Raw genomic sequence first — 27,701 nt, 5'->3', positions numbered from 1 at the left:
TTGTCTATATTGACAGCGAAAATATTAGTTCAAATATCCTCAACTATATCCTGCAATATTACACGCTTGAGCGTCTTACCTAGGGCATTTTACCTCTGCAATGAACCTTCAATGAGCCACAAAGATGTAGTTATTTAAATAATACGACTAGTAAGAGCAGTGATCGATAAGACTACTCACTGTGATTGCGTCCAGGTTTTGACTTTGTAGAGGAAGAGGGCAGAGTATGCGCAACTATTTTGTATACCTGTGCTGTGACGTCACATATATTTCGAATCATGCAATCTCTTTCAGTTTAGGCTATAGGTAGCTGGAATACGGAGTCTAGTAATTTTATTACAAGTTTTAAGTTAGAAATCTAGGTTTTATTTATTGTACAGTCCCAAAGAAGCAATATAAAAATGCGTTTCTTAATCTCATGGCTTTGCAATTGTCGACGAGAAGTCGAAGTGCAGAAAGAGCATTTCTGTGTAAAGTAGCAATCCTTATAGGGCTAAACCGGATAAAAAGCAAATATCAATGTAAAATTTCTTAAATATTATATACATCGTGATGCGTGTATAAGATACAACAGTATACAGGTGCTCAACTTAATATTCGGTCAGGCTTTATATTGAATATTTAAAAACTTTAATAAACTATTCGAAGCGAAATAAATACATTAATGCGTATAAAACAAAAATATTTGTACTTCATACAAAGTAAACAATATAATACATTTTTCCAAATTGACTCTGACATTACAAAAACCAAACTATTTATTCTTTTATCAACATAAACAAAAATATCACAGTCAATTTAATATTCGGTCAAAAGTTAGGAAATCAAAAATATACTTCCTCATAACAACAGCAACAGAAAATTAATCACTTGTTGGGTACCCGTTCTGCTGGATAACATGCTGCAACCATCTGGGCATACTGGCTACAATCCTGCTTGTATATGCTCCATCAATACGACTCCATTCCTCTTCCAGTCATCTCTTTAACTATTCTTTTGTAGAAACTGGCACTTTTCTCAGTCTTCTGCCCAGTTCATTCCATAGATTTTTTGTGGAATTGCTGTCGGGAGATTGGGGAGGCTTATCGACAACTTTTAGACAGTTATACAGTACCCAATTGCGCATAATATGCGACTTATGTTTGGGGTTGTTGCCTTGGTAAAATTCGAATGTATTACGTATTCCCAACTTTTCAGCACTCTTGTGTAATTTATCTTTCAGAATTTGGAGATACTATTCCTTGTTCATGTTACCGTCAATGAAGACGAACTCCCCTACTCCAGCAACTGACATGCAGCCCCAAACCATACCTTTCCACCACCATGCTTCACAGTTGGTTGCAAGTTGTCGATTTTCATGTCTTATTTCACCTTACGCCACACCATCACCCGACCACGCTGACCAAAAACGCTAAATGGACTTTCGTCTACGAAAATAACGTCATTCCACCAAGCTTCATTCTTGTCAATATTGTTGTTTGCAAACTTAAGTCTTTTCTTTGCGTTAACTTCAGATACCAGAGGTTTTTTCCTACTCATTCTTCCATGGTAACCACTCTTCCTTAACATTTTTCTAATTGTTTCATGGTATACAGTATTTGAAGATTCTTTTACTAGGTCTTTTGCTGGTTGTGGAGCACTTATTCGAGAGTTCTTATTAACTTTCCCGATGATCGAACGTATATCTCTGTCTGTTAACTTCCTTGGTTGCCCTCTCTGTGGCACATATTCAATCCTATCTTCATTCTCATATGTCCTAATTATGTCCCCGACTGTACTCCTCATATTCAACATTTCGGCGATCTCTCTATGTGTACGTCCCTTCGCATGGTGGAAAATAAACTGTCGTTTTTCAAAACTAGTATTCTTGCCTGTGCTCTATTATTACAATGATCTTGCAAAATCGGACTACAGGTCTGCAAGTGTTAACAGTAAGAAGACAACTGAGGCATACCACTCCCACCCTTCACTGTGCAGTGCTTGCAGACGACATAGTAAACACAGTGAAAAAGGGATCATAGCACACTGACCGAATATTAAAGTGTATACAATGTTTTGTTTTTTATATTGAAAAGCACAAATTATATGGTATATATTAATTCTAAATCATTAAGTATTTGCTCAATATTCTTCTATCGTGTGCTTGAATTTATTAATTATACTCTTTTAAGTTTTTTGTACTTACTACCTGACTCAAATTCGAAAATATTGAAATTTAAAGCCTGGCCGAATATTAAGGTGAGTACCTGTATATGCAAGTTCCTACCTTGAGGGTGACTGTTTCCAGGTTGCCTGACCACGTGTCCTTGGAGGAGGGGGCGCTGCTGGAGCCCTTGTCCGTGGGCGTGCACGCCTGTCGCCGCGGTGGCGTCGAATTGGGCAGCACGGTGCTCATCACGGGGGCGGGACCCATCGGACTAGTCACTCTCATCACCGCCAAGGCGATGGGTGCTGCGAAAGTACTCATAACAGGTTAGACACTGGCTAGGGTGACAACTGCTATGGGGATTAATGAAGAATACGATACAACCATATTACACCCCACTGATGGAACAAAGATGGAGATGATAGTAATATAATCATTATATGGTATATGCAAAGCATACCAAAAGCCTCAACAAACCTAACCTAAACTGCCACTGATTCTCAGGCTTACGAAAATTCTCGATGTACTAAAAAACGTACAGTTCCGTATCGTATTCTCCAATACACCCAAATCATATTGACTCATGTATTATACAGGGTTAGTTAAAAGTCCCGCACTACCTAAATAACTTTTGAAGCATGTGGTTCAGTAACATGAAACTTGGTATGTGGGATAACCATATACTAAGAACTCAATAATAGTATTATCGAGTTTTTTCTACTTCCGGTTTAGCCGGAAGTAACTCCAACTCTCTTATTTTAAATGGAACACTCAATATATATTTTTATTTTTGAATAGTGCTCATTAAGAGCTTTTCAAAAAATACCCACACTTGATACTTCTGTACAAATTCAGCTCCATGAGCGCTACAGCTATTTAACGACGCTGTATCAACTATTAGATTATTTAGTGTCGATGGGATTGGTGATACTGAGATGGCCGAGGATTCGCCATAGCTAGATTACCTGACATTCACCTTACGGTTGGGGAAAACCTCTGGAAAAACCCAACCAGGTAATCAGCACAAGCGAGAATCGAACCTACGTCCGAGCGCAACTCGGGATCGGCAGGCAAGCGCCTCAGCAGATTTAGCCGGCGGCTGGCTACATTCTTACAGCGAAGGGTTTTCATTTATTGAGTAGTTAGTGATAAGAGTTGAACAACGATCGAGAAAGCAAGACTAACAGCGCCTGCAAAGCCGAAAACCCGCACGACAATTTTACCTACTTCGCGTCATTGACATAAAGACTGCTTGCGAGTGTTTCAAGACATCAGGACCTCGGGAGTGATCAACTCTCGAACGTCAAGCAACCTTGAATCGCCACAGTTGTTTATGCCAGACTGAACTTTTATCTGTTTTGGCAACTGTTATATATGTATAAACAATCAAGTAGCCTATTTGGAACATCATCTCTACCTTTCAGTGTATAATAATCCGTTCTCCTATCTTTATTTAATTACTAGGCCCTTATTAAAAAGCTACGAATTTTCTTTTCATATGTTTGAGATCAAGTGTGCAATCTCAAGTAAAAAAAAATATTAACGCTTAATTTAACGTTATGTTCCATGTTTCTTAGAAATGTCAAATTTATTTCAGATTTTTTTATTTATATAACCATAGGTAATATTATATAACCAGAACATTTTGGTAACTAAGATACTGTTTTGTTTTGTCTTAAACATTTACAATGTTATTTATTTCAATGATGTATTTTATTCAAAGTTACGAAATCTTTCCACGCCGACCAAATGCTATTTCGAGAATGATGAGCAAGACTCGAATCGTACGAGAGTTACGAGACGAAACTCGAAAGACAAATGCAACGAACACAGCGAGCGAGAGCGGCAGTTAGTTTTGTTCATCTCTAGTTAGTGAGCTGTAAAGATGTACTGGCAGACAGGAATAATGAATTCCGTTCAACACTTGAAAGTATTCTTTCCAAAGTTGCAACTGTCATCGGAAAACTTGCAATAAATGTTTGTCATGTTATAGGCCTAGGTGTGGGTACAGTGTATAAAGTTTTTCACTTTTCCTGCTTTTTAAAATAGGATGTAAGTTATTCCAATTCTCCTATTTTGAGTAACAAACCGAATGTAAGGAGGAAGGATGTTAGAAACAGAAGGGAGCTACTTTCTTTACGTACTGTACAGAAGACTAACCCTGCTGCTGTCATTACGAACACAATGTTACAAATGCACAAGGCCGGGAGAAGACAGATATTGGTGGTATTTTAGGTTTGAGTATTACGAACGTTCAATCATCTCTGCAAATCTAATCCCTCCGTGTATATGTAGAGTTTTAAATATGTCCAACAAAAATATCAGTGCTGACTCTTGTTTACAAGGAAATAAGGCCAATCTTCGTTATCGCTCCTCACCACACATGGGACTGACGTCTGATTTATGTTTCTCTATTAGTTAGCTGGGTTAAAAGGGGGGATAGCTAAGTGACATTAAGCCGAGGTATGCGACAAGGTTGGTGGGTTAACTGAGGGGATTATTTAAGTAATATGAGGCCGAGGAATATTGTGTAATGTGGTGCAGTACCGAAATTTCACCAGGAAATAATAAGTTTATTTCACACCCCTAGAATAATACTGTCGTAACTCCCAAAAGTTGAATTTGAGTTACGAGCAGTTTTGTGATGTTTATATTTTAATCATTTTTAAAACAGCAGAACTGTCGTATCTCTAAGTTCAAGGACAAAGTCTACAGGGCTCATACTGACACTGGGTAATTCTGAGTTTAATACGACTTTGAAATGTTTATCTTGCATTTAGTAGTTTTGACAGTATGAGGTCTATTCTAAGGGTGCAATATAGAAATATCATTCCTGGATAAGCGCTATAGCAGCAACAGAATGACTTATTCTTATTTTCGTACACATAATACAATTTTAGTCCACACATGTGGAGTAACGGTTAGCGCGTCTGGCCGCGAAACCAGGTGACCCGGGTTCGATTCCCGGTCGGGGCAAGTTACCTGGTTGAGGTTTTTTCCGGGGTTTTCCCTCAACCCATTATGAGCAAATGCTGGGTAACTCTTGGTGTTGGACCCCGGACTCATTTCACGGCATTATCATCATCTCATTCAGACGCTAAATAACCTAAGCTGTTGATAAAGCGTCGTAAAATAACCTACTAAAAATAATAAAATACAATTTTAAAGTTATAAACCCGTTAATTTAATACTTTGTCAGTATTGGAATATGTAATAGCTGTAACACGAGGGATGTATTTCAGACCTGGCGGGCCTCGGCGAGGCCAGGACACTTTTATGATTTTCATATATAGCCAATATAATTGCTGGATCATTATCATTATTATAATAATAATAATAATAATAATAATAATAATAATTATTATTATTATTATTATTTAGTCAACTGCCCAAAGACAGGTCTGAACCTCACAAGTGATACCAAGAAGGCACCACTTATGAGACAACTAGGCCAGCAGGTAATGGGGTAGGGTGGCCAGTTCCATCCCATTATTATTATTATTACTATTATTATATTATTATTATTATTGTACAGCACAATAGCCTAAATATTAGTAAATAAATAAGTAAAATAAAATAAATCAAATAATAATAATAATAATAATAATAATAATAATAATTATTATTATTATTATTATTATTATTATTATTATTACTAGATGCTACAGTACAGAACCATCTTTAAATTACATATATATTAAGAAAATTAATCGGATTTCAACTCAATTACTATTTTCAAATTTTTCATTTATTAAAGTCATATTATATTCATATTTAAACAATTTCATAGTGACGTCTACTAAACAGACCTGACAACCTCTATATCTGGATTCGAATCCATGTTTTTTTGTCTAACATTTCATAAGGATTCCTGCGGAAATGATAATGATGATGATGATGACGATGATTATGATGATGATGATGATGATGATGATGATTATGATGACGACAACTACTACTTGTACTACCGAAATCAGAGCCAGGGCACTTTTTTGTTTAGAAATACACCACTGTGTAATATGAAACAAACAGCTTTCCCTTTAAAACAGACAAGACCATTTCTTATTTGATATGGGATAATGTTTCATCTAAGTAGGTTTATTAAGATTAATGTTATTCATATGTAATTACCTTCATCTACAATCAATTAGTTCTGCACCACACTCCTACTTGCATCTTAGCCTAGCACTGCGATCTAGTTTCTCTAATTCCACGCGGATTGTAGTGATAGCGCTGTTGTCTGACTTGTATTTCGTTTTTCATTTGTTTTATTTGTTCCTTTTTTTAGGCTCAAATTACTTCATTGAAATAAACATAAGAACGAGTAATATATTTGAATTAAAAACTTGTTAATCGAGTACGAGAAACTAATGAATAGAATGATGGATTTATGGATGGAATGAGAACTGATAGAAAGGGCAGAGTTGTGAATGGATTGGGTTATTTCACGACGCTGTATCAACATCTAAGTTATTTAGCGTCTGAATGAAATGAAGGTGATAATGCTGGTGAAATGAGTCCGGGGTCCAGCACCGAAAGTTACCCAGCATTTGCTCGTATTGGGTTGAGGGAAAACCCCGGAAAAAACCTCAACCAGGTAACTTGCCCCGACCGGGATTCGAACCCGGGCCACCTGGTTTCGCGGCCAGACGCGCTGACCGTTACTCCACATTGTGAATGGATGGATAGAGAGAGGATAGGAGATAGGGCGGAGAAGGGATTGAAGTATGGATAGATAGATGCATAATGGACAAGTGACCTGAAGGAGAAGAAATTGATGGACGAATCGTCGGAAGGATTTATAAACGGACGGTGAGACAGAAGATACAAAGGACTGAGGAATGGATGGATAATAAAAGGATGGGTAAAAAGATGGGTTATGAATGGATGAAGATTAGTAGGTTATTTTACGACGCTTTATCAACATCTTAGGTTATTTAGCGTCTGAATGAGATGAAGGTGATAATGCCGATGAAATGAGTCTGGTGTCCAGCACTGAAAGTTACCTAGCATTTGCTCATATTGGATTGAGGGAAAACCCCGGAAAAACCTCAAGCAGGTAATCGAACCCGGGCCACCTGGCTTCGTGGCCAGACGTGCTAACCGTTACTCCACAGGTGCGGACTGAATGGATGGATGGATGGATGGACGGACGGACATGTGAGTGGAGGGAAGGACAGACGAAGAGACGGAAGGAAGATTGGATAGACGGATGGACAAATGAGTACCGTACAATTTCATATGTTCATATGCCTCCTTTCAAGGAGGCTTAGTCCACAGCTGAGAATAGAGGAAGGAAGCCAGACGCTATCGTCTGCAAGGGAGAGCTATAAATAGATGACCGCCAATTTTTACTGAGTCAAAAACAGAAAGGTCGCTGGATTACATGAGTGGTATTGATGACAATGAGGTACGCTTGGAGCCACGGAACTAAAGACTACAACAAAAAGAATCAAGAAGGAAACGATATTTTGCAGAAATAAAAAAAAAACATCTAAATCTAATTCTTATGTACAGGGTGCTTCAAAAGTGGTGGTCAAAAATGTGCTGAAATTTGATCCGAACAAATGTAACTTTTCGCTCTGAAAATAAATTAAAAAATGTATATACAACGTGTTTCGAAAGTGATGGTCAAAAATGTGCTGAAATGTTATCCGAACAAATCTAACTTTTCGCTCTGAAAATAAATTTTAAAATGTTACATTTGTCCGAATCAAATTTCTGCACATACGTATAAAGGACAAAACTAAAATTATTTCAATCATATCATAATACACTGCTTTTGAACGGACTGTGAAATTTTTCCTTTGTCAGAAGAGGGCCAATTGTTGATCCATAAGTTTATGAAATAAGATCTTACTGAAGCAAATGCACTGGATGGAGATTTCACTTGAAGAGGTCTTGGTTGCAAAATATGTTGCCTGTTTTGCAATATTATCTACTTTCTCGTTTCCAGGTATGCCACAATGACTAGGTATCCATTGAAATGTTATTTCCTTTTGGAGTTTTTTTAGTTTACTTAGTTGTTTCTGAATTGGAATAATTCTATGTGCATATAGGTTTGGTACATATTTTATTATATTAAATATAGCCCCCTTGGAGTCGGTAAGTATGCAAATAGAGTTTTCAGAAATTTCAGTAACACACTTAAGAGAAGCATCAATAGCTAGCAATTCAGTGTCAAGACTGGAGGAGGATGAACATGGTATGAAGTAACTTACTTGATATTTTGGAATATAATACCCTGCTCCTGATCTTACATCATCAGGATTTAGATCCTTCATTTCTCATGAAAAACGAGAACTGAAAAGACTACAGTGGACTATAGTGGACTTTATGTTGTCAGCAAACAGCTGAATACATTAATACGATGAAAGAGTAATGGAACGGAGAAAAATTCTCTCTGGCGCCGGGATTTGAACCCGGGTTTTCAGCTCTACGTGCTGATGCTTTATCCACTAAGCCACACCGGATACAACCCCGGCGTCGGACAGAATTGTCTCTGATTGAGTTCCAACTCTTGGGTTCCCTCTAGTGGCCGCCCTCTGCACTACGTCATAGATGTCTATGAACATAGGACCGAAGTCGAATTTTTTTCCGTTCCATTACTCTTTCATCGTATGATGACGCAGAATATCTGCATGGAAATATCATATGTACTTCGGTACATTGAAATAATATATGAATACATTAAGAAGATTGATTGATAATACACTGCTCTCTTAAATTGACGAGCATATCGAGACTTCAATCAATAGCTTTCCCAAACGACGCTATGAAATGTTTAATATAAAATAAGTATCTCGAAAAGGAAGAAAAAACGAGCAAAATTGTATTAAACTTTTTTGTTGAAATATCTCAAAGAATAATCCACTGAAATTAATGACATTACTTACGGTACACCCTGTCTGTTTTTAGCTGAAGCCAAGATTTTTTAAATAATAGCTAAAAATGTAGCCTATATTCAATTTTGTCTTCTATCATAAAGTAGCTGATTTAAAAATATCTAAAAGCGACGTACATTGTATGTAAATACAGCGTGTACTTAAAAGAATATAGCAATTTATAGTCGTTATATTATCACTCGGATGATGCGTAGAAAGTTGTTTGTAGGCTCAAATGAAAGAGGAAGGAAGACAGTTTTAGTTGTATGCATGCACAGATAGCTTTCCTTTGTTTTGTTTCCTTAGAAGCAATAATAAGATGGCGAGTCCTCATCAGAAAGCATTTTGTGTTTTGAAGTTTGAGAGTTGTAAATCGGTTATAAAAGTTCAACGTGCGTTTCGTAGTCAGTTTAATCGCGATCCCTCAAATGCCAACAACATCCGTCGATGGCATAACCAGTTGGTAACGAATTACGTACCTGGATATGCTCCAAGAATGGCTATTTCCTCAACTGCAGGATGAACCAAGTAACTTTATTTGGTAACAAGATGGCGCGCCTCCACATTGGCATCACCTTGTACGAAATTAGTTGAATGATGTTGTCACTGACCGCTGTATTGATCGCCATGCACCCGATGACAGGGCTTATTTCCAGTGGCCTCCAAGATCACCAGATCTCACCCCATATGATTTTTTCCTTTGGGGTTTTGTAAAGGACTAAGTCTACGTGCCTCTATTGCCTGCTAACCTGCCCGAGTTGAGAGACAGGATTCGAGAAGCTGTTGCTGCCATCACTCCAGACATGCTGATTAAAGTGTAGGAGGAATTAGCCTACAGGTTACATGTGTGTCATGTAACGAACACTTATGAACTTATAATGTAAACTGGAGATGTTACTCTTTCATTTAACATGAGTTTTGTTATTGTCATAGTTAGTTAAATTATCATTAAACACCTTTAAAATCGCTATATTCTTTTATGTACAGCCTGTATAGTATGATAAATTTTTTTATGTGAAGAAGTGTATAACAATATTGCAATTTTTATACCTTTCATTATATTTTACTGAAAAATCCAAACTTTCGATGGCTTGCGGCACGAGTTAATATTTATAAATCTTACTCGGACTTGGTACAGGTTGTTTTCAAGTACAATGGAACAAATTCAGGGGGTGACAGTGCCAAAATTAAGAAAAACAAAACAAAAATTACATTTTACACATATAAGCTAATGCCCACGCTGTGTTTCAGACATCGTGGACCATCGCCTGGGAGTCGCCAAACAGATGGGTGCTGACTACACGTACCTGTCCAAGATCGGCGAGGACGAACAGCAGACAGTGAAGACTGTGCATTCTCTGCTGGGAGAGGCCCCTGACGTCACCATCGACTGCAGTGGCGCTGAGGCTAACATTCGACTTGCCATTCTGGTATGTGGCTGCTAAATGAACATGATAGTTCGTAGGTCTTATACTGGGTGTTCAGTTCAAAATGTGTCTTGGCTCGCTGCATGCCGTCATGTGGCTAGCTGATGAGCTTAGAGAATTCAATCTTCCTACACTTCCGCAGCTCAGGTGTATAATCTAAGAGGCAGAGAAGTTGGCTAGCAAATACGGCGTTCATTCTGAAGAGTGCGTGCCGATACGTACGGTAACGCCGGTAGTGGCAGGAATGTGAACTGTTTGGAAATACGTACTGTCGAGATATGGGGAGAGGGTTAAGACGATTACTTACGTATTTGTTGACATTAACTTCGACGGTCAACATGGACACGGAGCATTTGATTTGTGTTGTGGAATGCTACCATACGCAACCGATGATAACAAATACACTGCGTACGACTTGCCGGCGCAAAACACAGTTCGAAAGAGGTTACGATAGCACACAGACCGTACAGACCGCCATCTGTTGCTACGACGTTCAAGTTATACCGTACACGTTCTCAAGTTCAGATTGAAGAACGCCTTAAATAATAGGCAACTTCTCTAACATATAAACTGAAACTCGCTTCAAATCGGTGACCCAACAACAGTGACGTCATGACACACTTTGAAATGAACACTCAGTATAGCATCCTTCTTCATATACAAAGACTAATCATAGAGAATTACATGATACTGCTATCATGGAGCATTGGTGGAATGAAATGACGGATGAGAGATTTGGGCTAAGGGCCCGTTCAACGGTACGGGAATTGATGGAAACGCGCCTTTATTAGAATGGATTTCTTGCGGATAGCAATAATTAGACTTTTTCTCTGCATAATGAAATTTAAGGGCCCGTTCACACGGTGTGAGATTTTCTCAAAGCGGGCATTTATTCCAATCGAAAATTAAATTACGGTTTATTTAACGACGCTCCCAACTGCCGAGGTTATATCAGCGTCGCCGGTGTGCCGGAATTTTGTCCTGCAGGAGTTCTTTTACATGCCAGTAAATCTACTGACATGAGCCTGTCATATTTAAGCACACGGAAATTTCTCAAAAGGGACGTTTATTCGAACCAATTTCTTGCGGACAGCAGTGTACACACAGTTCGATTTTATCCAGTGCATAATGAAATTTATGGATCCTACACACGGTGCGGGAATTTCTCGAAAGGGGCGTTTATTCGAATCGATTTCTTGCGGAAAACAGTGTACAAACGGTTCCTATTTTTCGCATGCAGTAAATGTACTACATGGATCTTCTTCATCCGAAGATAGCCAGAATAAGAATTTTTTTTTACCTACGAATTCACTGGTTGGCGAGTTGGTATAGAGCTGGCCTTCTATGCCCAAGGTTGCGGGTTCGATCCCGGGCCAGGTCGATGGCATTTAAGTGTGCTTAAGTGCGACAGGCTCATGTCAGTAGATTTACTGGCATGTAAAAGAACTCCTGCGGGACAAAATTCCGGCACATCCGGTGATGCTGATATAACCTCTGCAGTTGCGAGAGTCGTTAAATAAAACATAACATTTAACATCCTAAGAATTCAAAGCTGTCAGCAGGGTTTGCATTCATAAGCCTGAGATTAAATGAAAAACCGCTAGTTCACCAAAAACGACAATGATCAAACATTAAACTCTATATTGCAGACTCTAAAATTGCGCTTATGTTGGTGTAAGGAAAGACTGACAGACATTTCCCACAGAAGTTTGTCATTGACTAGCAATGCTCGGCCGGTTACAGTGCTTACGTAATTAATTGCCACACAAACATTTCGTACGTGACTTCGTTGTATGAGGAAACACTGTGCATACTCTACATTATTAAACAGCTGAGTGTGGACACTGAATGCCCTTGAGCTAGAAGCATATGCGAGCTTCATATGTGAGAACTCTGGTTCATTTATCCAAGTCCGACATTACTGTGTGATGTGGTCTGTCGTTTACTTAGCTACTTCTCCTGCAAAACAATTTACATAGCTCAATCAGTAAATAATAATAATAATAATAATAATAATAATAATAATAATAATAATAATAATAATAATAATAATAATAATAATATTTATTTTCAGTCATTGACTTTACTGTTAATATATGTAAGGTGCAAGTCCTTACATTACATGATTTAATATTGTATGAACGTTTTCGTCGGTTTCATACCAACATCATCAGATACAACATTCTATATAGCAATATCATCACTAACAGGTACATATGTCTCTACAAACCAAAATACAATATATATTAATAAGCATACAATATGATAAAAACATGATAAAAACCAACATCATTAGGATATAAATGTGTCTTTCTTGTGTGACTACACCCTACTGTCAAATGATTAAAACACACGTGTGATTACAATACTTGTACAAATATGTTTGCAGGTCTTCACTGATAGAATAATAAAAAAATAAAATGAAATCTGTATACTATATTGTGTGAAGAGCTGTATTGCAGTAATTGAACTATGTTAACTGATTTTTTGTGCCCGTATTCTTGTTTTATCATTAGTGCACGTCTTTCACCTTCTAATGTATGTACGTCATAATATATAGACTGAGGTTGTGCCTTGAGTCTAATTATTCAAAGTTGTTATGGATATCATTTGTATCATAAGACAGCCTAATATTGAAGTATATCGTCGGATACAAATTATATCCATAACAACTTTGAATAATTAGACTCAAGGCACAACCTCAGTCTATATAATATTATTAGCCGTACCCGTGCGCTCCGCTGCACCCATTAGAAATAAATATAAATTAATTACATAATTTAAATAGGACATTTGATCCAGGGAAGATTCGTGTTTGATAGAAGGATAAATCGTTTAATATGTTACTTAATTTAAATTGTATTTAAATAATTAAAATGCGGTCATTTTGGTCCAGAGACCACTCATTTGGTGCAATGACAATTCCTTTAACATGTTTCTTAATTTTTATTACATGCATCCATACTTTAATGAAGACTGACATATCATTTAGATTTAATGTGTATACTTTATTTTACTTGCTATATGTTTCCATTGAATTGTGATAATAACTTAATTTTAACCCTTGTTTTCTACGTATTCAGTAAATGGTGCTTGGGCCACTATGGTTCTGAACCCTTCAAATAACTTAAATAAATTAAATTATATTATATTATATAAAAAATGAGTTGATAACGGATGTACACCGATAAGTAAGTTTTTAATTTGTTATGGGGGCTCTTGAATCTCAGAAGGAACAAATTTTATTTTACAACAGTGCAACATAATCTGCTTGGCTCATTACCCAATTTTTTTGCATTGCATTTAATGCATATGTATTTTATGTATTTTAACACGATTCAATTGAGCATAGTTAAAATTTGGATTATAAAATAATGGAATGCTAAGCTAACATATTATTACTGGATACTAAATCAATACACTCTTGTGGTTCGTTAATTCTCTGAGATAAATATTATTTTAAGAAATACAGGAAACGAATACACAGAATAGCCTATCAAGTTGTTTGTGCATAAGAAGCTATTTTAATCTTACCTGTCCTCAATTCACTCCGAAGTTACTGTAATAATATTATAGCATTATAGAGAAACTACACTTTCCAATGGTGAAATAATAATTAATTACACAAATCGGTTAATTTAGCTTCCGATATTACTTCATAGAAACATTCTCTGTAAGCTACCGTATGTTTCATAGCTTTCGATTGTTGTTGACCAAGGCCCCTTATAGACGAAGTCATTTGTTCCTTATTTCATTATACCGCCTTAGATAGCAGTTATTTTAATTTTAAAACTCATTTAACTCATTAAATATCAGTCCTATCAAAATGTTTCAAAGAGTAAAACTTATCGGAAATGATTTTTAAAGAAAGTTTTGTTATGCAACATTTTTCACAAAAGCCAATAATAAGCGAGATATTTCGATTTATTTAATTCAGGCGCCCTTATAACCCCCCTTTTAAATAATGTATTTTGAATGCCATATAGCCTAAAATCTAAGTTACAACGAACTTAATTTATATTCAAATTTTCATCGAAATCGGTTCAGCCATTATCGCGTGAAAAGGTAACAAACATACAGACAGACAGACAGACAGACAGACAAAAATTTCCAAAAAGATATTTTCGGTTTCAGGGTGGTTAATTGTATATGTTAGGACCAATTATTTTTGGAAAATCGAAAATTACCAGAAAAATTTCGCTACAGATTTATTATTAGTATAGATGACGTACATACATTAGAAGGTGAAAGACGTGCAGTAATGACAAAACAAGAATACGGGCACAAAAAATCAGTTAACATAGTTCAAAGACTGTAATGCATCTCTTCACACAATATAGTATACAGATTTCATTTTATTTTTTATTATTCTATCAGTGAAGACCTGCAAACATATTTGTACAAGTATTGTAATCACACGTGTGCTTTTAATCATTTGACAGTAGGGTGTAGTCACACAAGAAAGACATATTTATATCCTAATGATGTTGGTTTTTATCATGTTTTTATCATATTGTATGCTTATTAATATATATTGTATTTTGGTTTGTAGAGACATATGTACCTGTTAGTGATGATATTGCTATATAGCAGTGGCGTAGCGTCAACGTAAGCTAAAAAGCTTAGCTTCCCCAGTTAATAATAATTTCATAATAAACCTGCAGTTTATGAAGAAAATTATTTATCAATTTTAATAGAATTTATATTTACGCATTAAATATTGTGATGCGGCAGCTCAGGATGATTTGTGATGCAGCAGTAAACAAGAAGCCTGCACACACCAGCTTCCAAGCAGACCGGTTTCTTCTGTGTAATCCACCCCGCAGATTTTCCATCCCTTCCTAAGCTACCCTAGTCGCAAGGCTCGCAAAGAAGCTAGCTTTAACATTTAAAATAAGTAGTTTCCGCGTTATCCCTTTTCGTCTAGTTATGTCCAGTTGAAGTGTTAGTGTGCATTGTGGCTAATATAATAAATAATGAGCGAAATAACAGTTCCTGACACCAATTTACTTGAATTTTTTTAGGACAATTGTATTATCAAAACTGACTTACGAACAAAAGTGTGATTTAAAAAACAAATGACCGACTCCGTTGCTGTCAATGAAGGACACAACCAAAAGACAGACGCATACTTACGTAATGATACTAATACTGTGATTTCTCTAAGTATGACAGGGAGTGAGCTAATGTTATACGTACACTTGTCTATTTGTTAGAGATATGTGTAAACCGTGAAATCATATTTTATTACGTATCATTTAAGGTCATGCCTTATTGGTGTTACTTACGAGGTTCCAACCAATCTTCGACTGCTGACTTGAAATTGACTACTATTTATTTTAAGACTGTATTTTTGTAATACGTTTTCTCATATTGCATGAAAGACAACTTGAGTTAGCTTCCCCTACTCAAAATTTCATGCTACGCCACTGCTATATAGAATGTTGTATCTGATGATGTTGGTATGAAACCGACGAAAACGTTCATACAATATTAAATCATGTAATGTAAGGACTTGCACCTTACATATATTAACAGTAAAGTCATTGACTGAAAATAAATATTATTATTATATAACATAGACTTTTCTGAAAATTAATCAAAATGAATCAATCAGTAAAGCTATTAATTACGGACTCCAATAGCTCGAATTTGATTCTGTTTGAATCAAGCAATTTCTCTCTTTGTTACTGACAGGGCCTGGAAATTATTATGTTTTGCATATTTTTTGCCTAGAGCAGCGGTTGACCAAAACTCGAACGGCAGTGATTTCGCGCGAGAGACAGAGTATGAAGTAAAGAGACGGGGGAGAGGTACTTGGCATCAAAACTACAACCAGAGGTTCGTGCTAGAGCTGGGGACGGAGCGAGTAGAACTGTTGAGTTACTCGGTTCTATCGATTTATGTGCTTGGCAGCGGAGCACCGAAGTTACTCGGTTAACCGTAGCCGTTACCGGTCAGTTCAAACATTCAAACAGAGTTCACGTGTTTTACTTAATTCTAGCAGACAACAACGTAGGTACTGTTGTATTTAAATATTTTCTGCTGCAGGACAAATTATTTTCTTATCCCCAAGGCGGGCTGTAAGGCCTCTAATATTGAAGAGGAGTTCATCCTATTATATGACCTGTCAAGTGGACCTAATGAACATCGACAGTCTAAACAAATTACTATACATACTAATAATAATAATTTATTTATTTATTATTAATATTTGTGTGCCGAACAACAGCCAGAGGCCAATTATTGTTCAGCACAATACACAAACAGAAGATGCAAAGGTGCAAAAACAAATAAATAATATCTTAAATAAACAAAAACATACATAAATAAAATAGATAACAAGAACAGTAAATACTAATAATCAAAACGAAACTATACCTTAAAAGGATCTAAAATGTGCCCATGCAAATTGGCATATTTTATGCATCTACAGACTGGAGAAAATGATTTAGAATTTCTGTTATAAAAATTTTTTTGAAATCTTAAACCTTTTGTAGGAATACGAAGGCTGATGTTGTTTATGATAGACTCACAATCAATATCACCCTTGATAACTTTGCAAAGAAATTGATAATCAAGATTTTGACGTCTAGAATAAAGGCTACAACAGTTAAAATATTTACAGGTAATCTCATAGTTAAAGTCAGAGGAATTGGGTATAAATCGAAAAGCACATAAGGAAATAAATTTTCTTTGAATATTTTCCAATTTAACCGAATCTGTTGAAGTAATGGAATTCCAGGCTACAGATGCATATTCAAGTTTAGATCGAACCAAAGTAAAGTATAGAATTAATAGTGACTCTGGAGTAGAAAAAGAATAAGTTATATACCTTATTAAACCAAGCATTCTTATTGAATGATTATAAATATATTGAACATGATCGTGAAAGTATAATTTAGAATCGAGTAGTACACCAAGATCTTTAATAGAATTTTTTCTAATAATACAGACGTTGTTAAGAGAATAGTTAAATTTTATGGAAGTAGTTTTTCGTGAGTACGAAATGACAAAAGTAATAATAATAATAATAATAATAATAATAATAATAATAATAATAATAATAATAATAATAATAATATTATTGCTATTACTATTATTATTATTATTATTATTATTATTATTATTATTATCATCATTATCACATTAGAGTGTTTGATTAATATTAAAATATGTTAAAAAAAGAAGTGCATTATGTTTTTCTTCTATTTGTGTTCATTGGATTTGTGTTACCTCGTCAGTCGTAATTTTATTTGTATTTATTTCTACGAATGAATTATGTTACCTAATTACTTTAATTTATCAATAATATTACTCTTCACCAAAGAGAACATGGTTGTATTGAAGGCTAGTAATGTTATAAAATAAATAAACATTATGTTCTTCAGTTTAAGATTCCACGTTTTATTGATTATTTTATCCACTTTCCGTAATAGTAAATCATTGTGTGTGTTATTTTTAAGTGTTTTAGGCAGCGCTTCATGGAGTCCGTTTCTTTCTATCTTCCTTTTTTAATTAGCTGCAGCGTTTAACGTTTACAGCACATTTAATTTATTAGCTGTTAGTATTATAAATTATTTTATCAATTTTATTTCGTCTGTCATACAAAACAACACTGAAAGTTAAATAGGCCTTTCATACAAAATAACTCCGCAAATAGTTGCAATCACGCAAATGAAATTTGCAACCGCCATTTTGCAATGAAGAGAAGCACTTTTTTCTCCTCAATTGGCAAAGCGAAAGCGCTTTACTACAACGCTTTTAAAACACGCTTGGTTTCACTTTCAAAGTACGTTCTAAAACCGACTCAATGTATCTAAATTTTAAATCTGCCACCACAAATTTGTACTCGGTTCAACCGAGTAATGACGTCACAGTAACTGCTCCGAACCGAACCGCTTCGTCCCCAGCCCTAGTTCGTGCACTAACATTGAGTTCTTCATCAACCCGCTAATAAAAACTGGGCCTTCTCCGGATGTAGAAATTTATAGGGAGGTTTCTTATTTCAAATCGAACGTATGCGGGAAAATTCGTTTTGAAAATCCATTACCACTTGGTGAGGCTTCCTTGTGAGTTACAGGTCTAGGGTATCCACAGTTAAAAATCGCTTAGTCTCACTGGACCTGCTGTAGGTCGAGTCAGATTCTTCTGGTGATAAATTGCCAGATATTACATGCTAAGAACGAGTGTTATCAGTGATTACATGCTGATTGTTTCAGGCAACCAAGTCTGGAGGTGTGGCTGTGGTGGTAGGAATGGGCGCCCCAGAAGTCAAGATCCCATTGGTAAATGCTCTCGCAAGAGAGGTGGACATCCGAGGAATCTTCCGTTATGTTAATGAGTAAGTAACATATATGAAATTAATAAAATAAATTGTGAAATAGCCGCAACATTATTTATAAATAAAAGGGCACTCAAAATAGACCAGTCCACACCTGTGAAGTAACGGTCAGCGCGTCTGGCCGCGAAACCAGGTGGCCCTGGTTCGATTCCCGGTTGGGGCAAGTTACCTGGTTGAGGTTTTTTCCGGGGTTTTCCCTCAACCCAATATGAGCAAATGCTGGGTAACTTTCGGTGCTGGACCCCGGACTCATTTCACCGGCATTATCACCTTCATCTCATTCAGACGCTAAATAACCTAAGCTGTTGATAAAGCGTCGTAAAATAACCTACTAAAATAAAAAAAAATATAACAAAAACATTAATTTGCATTTGTAAAGCTATGCGATTTACTTAGCTCAAATGTTGAATAATATGTCCTCCAAGTTATTCACCAAAAGAAATCCTCCTTTTTTTTTCTTCTTTCTGGACAAAGTTTTCTAATAAGTCTAGTGGAATGTCTACGATTTGTTTTGAAATTAAATATTTTAGCGCCTCAATAGTTACTGAATGACTTTAAAAAAGGTTTCCTTGAGATAGTCCCAAGGACGGAAGTCTGTCGTAGTGTTGTTATCTGTTAACTTTGCTGCCAGAAATTGGAAAAATGTTTGTTTACGACAAGATTGCAAAATATATAAGTAACATTTGTATTGAAAATGCGTTATATTACATCAGTACCATGTAAATGCCGTAGCTCAGTCGTAAGAACGTCTGAATTTAGACGTTAACGTCTCAGGTTCAAATCCTCGTCACTTCTTTTCATTTTATTGTGCTACAGAATAGTATTTTAATATACCAGGTGTTTCAGACTACCCGTATCAGCCTTTTTTCTCGAAAACTATATGACATTGGTTGTTCATAAAAAATTTTGATAACCAAAACCTATGTAAAGAATTGATTGGTGGCAGTACCATTTCCCGTAACAAACCGGAAGTAGAGGTACCTGTGGTCAACTTCGGAATTTCAAATGAGAACATGGGTCATTGAAGGTGCCATTGGAAACGACTTTGAAAAAGAAACAACTTTTACTCAAACTTTTTTTTTCTAACTTTTATTGTTTACTCACAAAGCAACAAAAATGGTCTCAAACACTGCCATCTGAGCCAATTCGCTCCGTGATTATGGCATTGTGTCTCCCTCTGTAGCTACAATTCATGTTTCCAGTCTTTGGAACGACTAAATCGAAAGTGAAATGTTTATTGAAAATTTGTACAGAGGCTTGACATTTTCACCAATAAATTTTAAGTTTGAGTAGGCTTTTGTCGGAAAGGAGAGTTATTGCGTAACAACAGGCATCATAGAGTCCGTGGAGCTATCGCCTGTCTTCTTCGGAACAAGGGTTGCGAAGTTCATGAAGAGGTCCACTGCATTTCTGAAGACGACTGTCACAGAAGAGCGGATATAATAGCAATAAACAGGCAACAACAAAAGGCTATTATCATAGATCCAACTATACCCTAATTGTAATTTTATTTGTAATTGTAATTGTAAATGTAATACTAATTGTAATTTTATTGTTCATATTATAGTTGGAATCTCCTGGTAGAGGGGCAGAGAAGGCCTGACGGCCTTATCTCTACCAGGTTCAATAAATAAATACTACTACTACTAATACTAATATTATACGCATGGAGAGAGATCTAAACCAAGCTCATCAGGTTGATCAGGAAAAGAGGGCCATTTATGAACCTTGTATTCCCTACCTTAGTACCAGTGGCGTACCGGTATACTGATTAAAGGGTTTGGGCTACCGCTGACCCTATTATTACACAAAATATATCTAACAATTACTTTAATTTTAATTACTATGGTAAAACTAATAATACAAAATTATTACATTATGTTATATTATAAACTTTTTCTTTTGTAATTTCCTTGGGCTACCGCCGGTAGCCCGCAAAATACGCCCCTGCTTAGTACCAAGTATAACATCCCTCTCTTCAATTGGTCAGTGACAGGTTTAATTTTTGGTGCTCGGAGTTCTTTACCAAAATTTACATATTTTTTAAAACAATTATCAATATCATCTTTTGAAATTAAAAAAATCATCTCCCAAATTCTCAAAGATTCCCTGCAGATTATACAATTTCATTTATACCACTCAGAAGGTCTTAATTAAGGATATGCTAATTTTAAATAAAATCTTTTATTTATAAGTATAATTATAGTCATCTTCTAAGATTTTATTTTATAATTGATAATCACTGGTGCTTAATTATTACATTTTATTTTTATAACAATATTCATATTTAATTAATTATATTTATTTGCTATCAATTTCCGGATCCTCGTGGTCATCCTTAATTAAGGCCGGATGAGTTTCTCTCTCTCTCTCTAACATGTATCGGTAATAAAAAGTAACATACGATCTAATCGCTGGTACACAAAGTGACATGTAACTCAAATGCTCTGGTAAAACATGTTTTCCTACACGTCTTCGAAATCATGTTGCCAATTTATTGAACAGACGGCATTTTACGTGAAAAATCCTACTGAATTCTTCATTTCCCATTATAATGTGCCAGCACTTCATCTACTAGACTCATTTCTGAAGCTCGCACTTTACTCTCGTCAACTTCTTCCTGTTTTCAAAACTATAAATCATTAGTCTGTAGTTGTTCATATCCTGTTATTCTCATTTAATTACAGATACCCGATTGCCTTGTCGATGGTGGCATCTGGCGCCGCCAATGTGAAACAGCTCATTACACACAACTTCTCGCTGGAAGAAACGCTGAAAGCCTTCGAGGTCGCCAAAACGGGTGAAGGAAATCCGATCAAAGTCATGATCCATCCGTTGAAAGGAAAGGCTTAACCAGCATAAGTCCCTTTCTGCTGAGTACAGGAGAAAAGAGTCTGTGATCGTTGAACAATCCGATATGAGCATTTAAGATTGTTAAGCATTCAGAAAACAAGCTGCAAGAATGAAATATTGTTGAGATCCTGTACTATATGCTGTACTTTCCATTTTTACATTACATTGGTGCCTTCTTTAATGCCAACTATTTTTTATTGTAGAATGAACTAAACTTTTCTATATCGCTACACGAAAATTTTCTTGCCATGCCGGCAGACGCCCGATTCAAACGTAAAATTATACATGAACTTTGTTCACTCTGCACAAGATACTGCCGTACGCGTTGGTTGTAACAGCACTTGGCGCTACGATCGCATCAGCCGACAGAAACGATACAGTGTGTAGCGGTGTAGCGAAGCTTTGCTCATTCTATATTCAATCCTATTTATAAAAAAAAAAAACTCGTAGTCCTAAGGAACTATCTTTAATTTTAATTCCAACAGCACAGAATCTATGTCTGATAACAACATACTCCTCTTCATTGTGATACACACATTTATTCAAGCGTCGGCGACTATTCTGTTGTTTTCTACGGTTATTCTCTCCCTGGAGCGTATAATAATAAAATAAAATCCTATAAAAACTAAGATAATTCTAAAAATAAATAAAAGAACAAATCAAGGCCAATATTTTTGTTAAATTATTAAAACTAAATGATAATTATTCTTTTTTCTACTATATTTTTTTGCTTGTGGAAGTCCGACAAAACTGCCTTCGCGAAATAATGAAAAGACGTAAAACTTTTCATTTTTTCTACATCTGGGAAATAAATAAATAAATAAATAAATAAGTAAATAAATATATATATATATACAGTATTTTATATATATATATATATATATAAATAAAGTAAGTAAATAAATCAATCCAATCTTCTTACGGTCTTACTAATAAAAACTCTATATACAGACGTTTAACTGTCTTATACTTATACAATGAGTAGCTCGTTTATAAGTCGCGTGTAAATTCCTTACTAATAATCACTACATACGTCGTGTATAACAGTATAACTGTTACACAGCTACGTCATAGTTTCGTCATTACTTCGTTACGAAAGGTAATAAAATATCTGAGGTTCTCTACTGGATCCGGCAGAGCGCTCTAGTGTGGCATGTTAAATATCGATAGTACAACTGGCTCTAATCGATTACCACACTACATTTTGGTCAAAGAGTACAAGCTACAGCAATATTATTCTAATAATTCTATGATCTTTGGTTTGTTCTTCTGTGGTTACAAGGCATCCATCATCATAAAATGGCAGTCGATACGAACAGCTGTTAGAGGGCGGCCATTTTTTCGCTATATACAACGCTTAAACAAGGGGTTTCGTGTATATAACTACTGCAAAGCAATTCCCATTGTATAGTTACAGCCTGTTTATACGTCCATAGCTTATTTACGGTTTATTAGTAACGTTTTCTGTCTCAACTCTGTATAAGTATCGTATAAAAACTATACAAAGTTTAATCCAGCTGTTTACTGACAACATAAGTCCACTGTAGTCTTTTCAGTTCTTGTTTTTCATGAGAAATAAGGGGATTTTGATCGGTGTTCATTATAGATGCCTGTTGCTAGTAGCCAGAGTTGGGGTGTAGTCAATATATACTGCAGAGCTGTGTCTTCTGGAAGTGGTACTGATGATTTTAATTTAGCCTACTTCTTCTGTGGTTTACGGATGGACAGTATAGAAGAATGTGTTCCAGATCTTCATCATGATTACTACACCACAGACAAGTAGCAGTATCAGAAAGGTGAAAGTGAAGCGTGAAAAATGCTGGAAATATGGCAGCAGAAATAGGAATATCCCGAAAATATATATTCAAACAATGTTTTTTGAGTTTAAACTAATGTTTCGAAAATGAAGAGCAGACCCATTTACTTTCTTATTATACGAAATAAGAGTATTGCAATCCTAAAAAGTCTATTTCCTGAATTTCAACAAAATGCAATTTTTCGGCATATCTAATAATGATAATTGGCTTTTGACATTTAAATTTTAATGTTGTGATTTCCCCTAAACTACTCGTCTTAGGTGAACTTTTTCATATTCAATATCTACGATTGAATTGAACTAGGTATGATGCATATGAACTATTACAAATTTTGTTAAAAGTGGCAAGGCCTTTATTTGAAACTGACAGAAAATGGCGATTTATTCAAAACCGGATGTAAATATTTTATTCACGATTTCTTTCTTACAATTAAATAATGTAGACAGTTTGTTTCCAAAATCATGCAAACAATAAAATATAAAAATATAAAAGTAGAATATTTATTATAATTATATAAAAATAAAAAATACTCTCAATAACCAACTTTTCACACGTTGTATGATCTACTGTAGGTAATAGTGAGATGACTATCCTCCTCATGAAGTCCTGGAGTGAGAGAGATCTCAGCTGAAATACCCTATGATCATTATCCCATCGAAAACGATATTTTTATGGGTATGCCTTACTATTACTACAAAAGATAAGATTGGCAATGCAAACCGAATTGTACTCCGAGAAAATATTTACCACAGCTGTTTTTTGTCCATCTCGTCAGTTGATAAGATGACGAAATAAAATCAATGCACAACTAACGATAAGCCTATCTTGCTTCAAAGAACAACAGCACTACATAATATATCAATCCAAACCTCCAAACGAAAGTTTCACCCAGAACAACATTTTAAAACAAACAATATGTTTATTAGTATACAGAGTGATCCGTTTGGGTATGGATAAAATAAAAACAACGTAAAAAATTTACTACTGAACTTTATTTGTTGAAACTTTATGCATACAACACTGAAAGATGGGAGATTGCTCAGAGCTCAACATGACCCCCATTGCGCACCCTGCACAACTCATAACGGTGATGAAATTCAGCCCACGTCCGTTGTAACACAAGAGGGTTGAGTAATTTTTATTTTCAGATCATCAATGTTCCTGGATTTCTGTGAATAGACAATATCTTTAACAAAACCCTACACGAAGAAGTCAGGAGGGGTTAGGTCTGGGGAGTTTGGGGACCAAGCCAAGAGATAGCTGCTTCTCGTACTGGGTTTCGCCTGCGATCTCCTGCATGTTTTTTTTTTTTAAATAGAGAACCTGTTTCTACAAATGTTCGATACCACAACATTATGGAATCGTATTTACGCACACCATACTCACGTCGAAATTCCCTTTGAACTCTTTTAACACTCTCAAATTTAGCATACCAAAGAACACATTGTGCCCGCTGTTGATTTGTAGTATCCATTTTAATCATCTTCGATTTTCATTTGTCCTTGACCACACTTGTGGAGTAACGGTCAGCGCGTCTGGCCGCGAAACCAGGTGGCCAGGGTTCGAATCCTGGTCGGGGCAAGTTACCTGGTTGAGGTTTTTTTCCGGGGTTTTCCCTCAATCCAATTCGAGAAAATGGTGGGTAACTTTCGGTGCTGGACCCCGGACTCATTTCACCAGCATTATCACCTTCATTTCATTCAGACGCTAAATAACCTAGATGTTGATACAGCGTCGTAAAATAACCCCCCCCCCAAATTCATTTGTCCTTTAGATTATGCATTGTTGATTGTCATATTATGGAAACTCCCATCTTTTAATCATAATATAACCAGCAAGAAATTTTTCCTACTATCATAATAGCTTACTTACTTACTTACAAATGGCTTTTAAAGAACCCGGAGGTTCATTGCCGCCCTCACATAAGCCCGCCAGCTGTCCCTATCCTGTGCAAGATTAATCCAGTCTCTATCATCATATCCCACCTCCCTCAAATCCATTTTAACATTATCCTCCCATCTCAAACGTCTGGATTTAATGTTCTAAGTATGTCTGGTGAAGAATACAATGCGTGCAGTTCTGTGTTGTGTAACTTTCTCCATTCTCCTGTAACGTCATCCCTCTTAACCCCAAATATTTTCCTAAGAATCTTATTCTCAAACGCCCTTAATCTCTGTTCCTCTTTCAAAGTGAGAGTCCAAGTTTCACAACCATACAGAACAACCGGTAATATAGCTGTTTCATAAATTCTAACTTTCAGATTTTTGGACAGCAGACTGGATGATAAGAGCTTCTCAACCGAATAATAACACGCATTTCCCATATTTATTCTGCGTTTAATTTCCTCCCGAGTGTCATTTATATTTGTTACTGTTGCTCCAAGATATTTGAATTTTTCCACCTCTTCGAAGGATAAATCTCCAATTTTTATATTTCCATTTCGTACAACATTCTGGTCACGAGACATAATCATATACTTTGTCTTGTCGGGATTTACTTCCAAACCGATCGCTCTACTTGCTTCAAGTAAAATGTCCGTGTTTTCCCTAATCGTTTGTGTATTTTCTCCTAACATATTCACGTCATCCGCATAGACAAGAAGCTGATATAACCCGTTCAATTCCAAACCCTGCCTGTTATCCTGAACTTTCCTAATGGCATATTCTAGCGCGAAGTTAAAAAGTAAAGGTGATAGTGCATCTCCCTGCTTTAGCCCGCAGTGAATTGGAAAAGCATCAGATAGAAACTGACCTATACGGACTCTGCTGTATGTTTCACTGAAACACATTTTAATTAATCGAACTAGTTTCTTGGGAATGCCAAATTCAATAAGAATATCATATAATACTTCCCTCTTTATAATAATAAATTAATATTATCCATACTCAAACGGATGAGACTGAATTTTAAGATAACACTAATTTTCATTACAAACAATTTAATTCTTCAGCTCTAGAACCCCATCCCAGGCAAGGAACCTCCAGTAATAAAGTCCTGCCTGCCCTGTACATGACACACAAAATAGGTTTAAAGATTGGGGAACCCACCAAGTACAAACATTATGAAGTGTAGGAATTTAATCGCACTTTTAGAAAGTAACGAAGTCAAAATTTCACATTTTTATTTTTACTGATGAAATTATTAAATACTTCCGTGATGCAGTGACTGACAAAGAAAGGAACTCAGTCAAACCTTTGGCTGTATCTCTAACATCAAGTACGGCACTGATACACTGGTATTTTTTCATAAAAATAAATTTTTGCTCTCTTAAAAAGTATCAAATTTAGACTTAGTTCCTTTCTAAAAAGTGCGATTCAATTATGTTTTAAACTGCATATAAATATTTTTTTATTATTTATTCTACAAAATATAAGTAGCAAAGACTTAGTACTTACTGTACATGATATTAATTTTACCATAGTCGGTAATCGATAGGGTAACTTAAACAACATATTCGGTTTCTACATATAAAAATTGAAAAAAGACAGCCGTCTGCACCTCTCTGTCGAGCCCATAATATGATAAATGTCTCGATTCCGGTGGGGAATATGTTCAAAATAGCTCAACAATTTTTGTGTCTGTTCCAATACATTTTTCCAGTTAAATTGTGCTTTCTTTCTGTTAACGGTCCATGGCGAACCTATTTTTTTACGGTCCTCGTAATTGCGCTCGAGTGGCCAAAATTTCTATAAACACTTCTTTTGACATTAACATGGTGTAAGAAAAAAATTAAATTTTTTATCTGCCCCCCCCCCCCATCAGAAGTTTGCTTATCAGTTCATGGCCGAAGAAAATGTTGAAATTCGGGCACAGTTTCATTCTATCATTGCCTAAGTCTTCGTTTATGTACAGCATGTCCCTGAGATGTTGGATATACTAGAGAAGAAATTTGTGAAGACCTGTAAATAATTTATGATTTTTCTTGAGGTGAACTAAAGTACGTTCTTGGTAGGTGTCACGGTAGGAGCCATAGAAAACCAACGTTCTCACCTATACTTGTTTTTTTGAAAGATGGGACATGACAGTTAAGCGGCCGAGCTTGGAACTACAGTGCCATGTTGCCAATATGGACTACCACGCTGCCAGCTGATGGAAGCTAGCACTAGTCGTTAAGATGGCTGACGTTAAAACATTCATTGACAGTTGACGCGAAGGTAAGAAAACAATACAAAAATCGACAGAGAATCAAAGACGAAAGGTACCAATGCTAACATTGTGTGCACAATAAAT

At 35.9% G+C, this 27,701-nt stretch overlaps 1 protein-coding gene across 1 annotated transcript in view; it reads left to right on the top strand.

The window, feature by feature from the left end:
• LOC138708910 (sorbitol dehydrogenase-like) overlaps positions 1-21,835 on the top strand; it is a 43,999-nt gene extending 22,164 nt beyond the window's left edge. The window contains exons 5-8 of the mRNA XM_069839238.1: positions 2,288-2,472; positions 10,282-10,460; positions 18,680-18,801; positions 21,489-21,835. Coding sequence (XP_069695339.1) covers positions 2,288-2,472; positions 10,282-10,460; positions 18,680-18,801; positions 21,489-21,654 — 652 coding nt within the window. The 3' untranslated portion in view covers positions 21,655-21,835. The remainder of the gene's footprint in view (positions 1-2,287; positions 2,473-10,281; positions 10,461-18,679; positions 18,802-21,488) is intronic.
• The last annotated feature ends 5,866 nt before the right edge of the window (positions 21,836-27,701 follow it).

The sequence above is a fragment of the Periplaneta americana genome, chromosome 11 (genome assembly GCF_040183065.1).
Source record: "Periplaneta americana isolate PAMFEO1 chromosome 11, P.americana_PAMFEO1_priV1, whole genome shotgun sequence".
NCBI lineage: Eukaryota > Metazoa > Arthropoda > Insecta > Blattodea > Blattidae > Periplaneta > Periplaneta americana.
The sequence above is the reverse complement of the archived record's forward strand: the minus strand, read 5'-3'. Positions and strand labels throughout refer to the sequence as shown.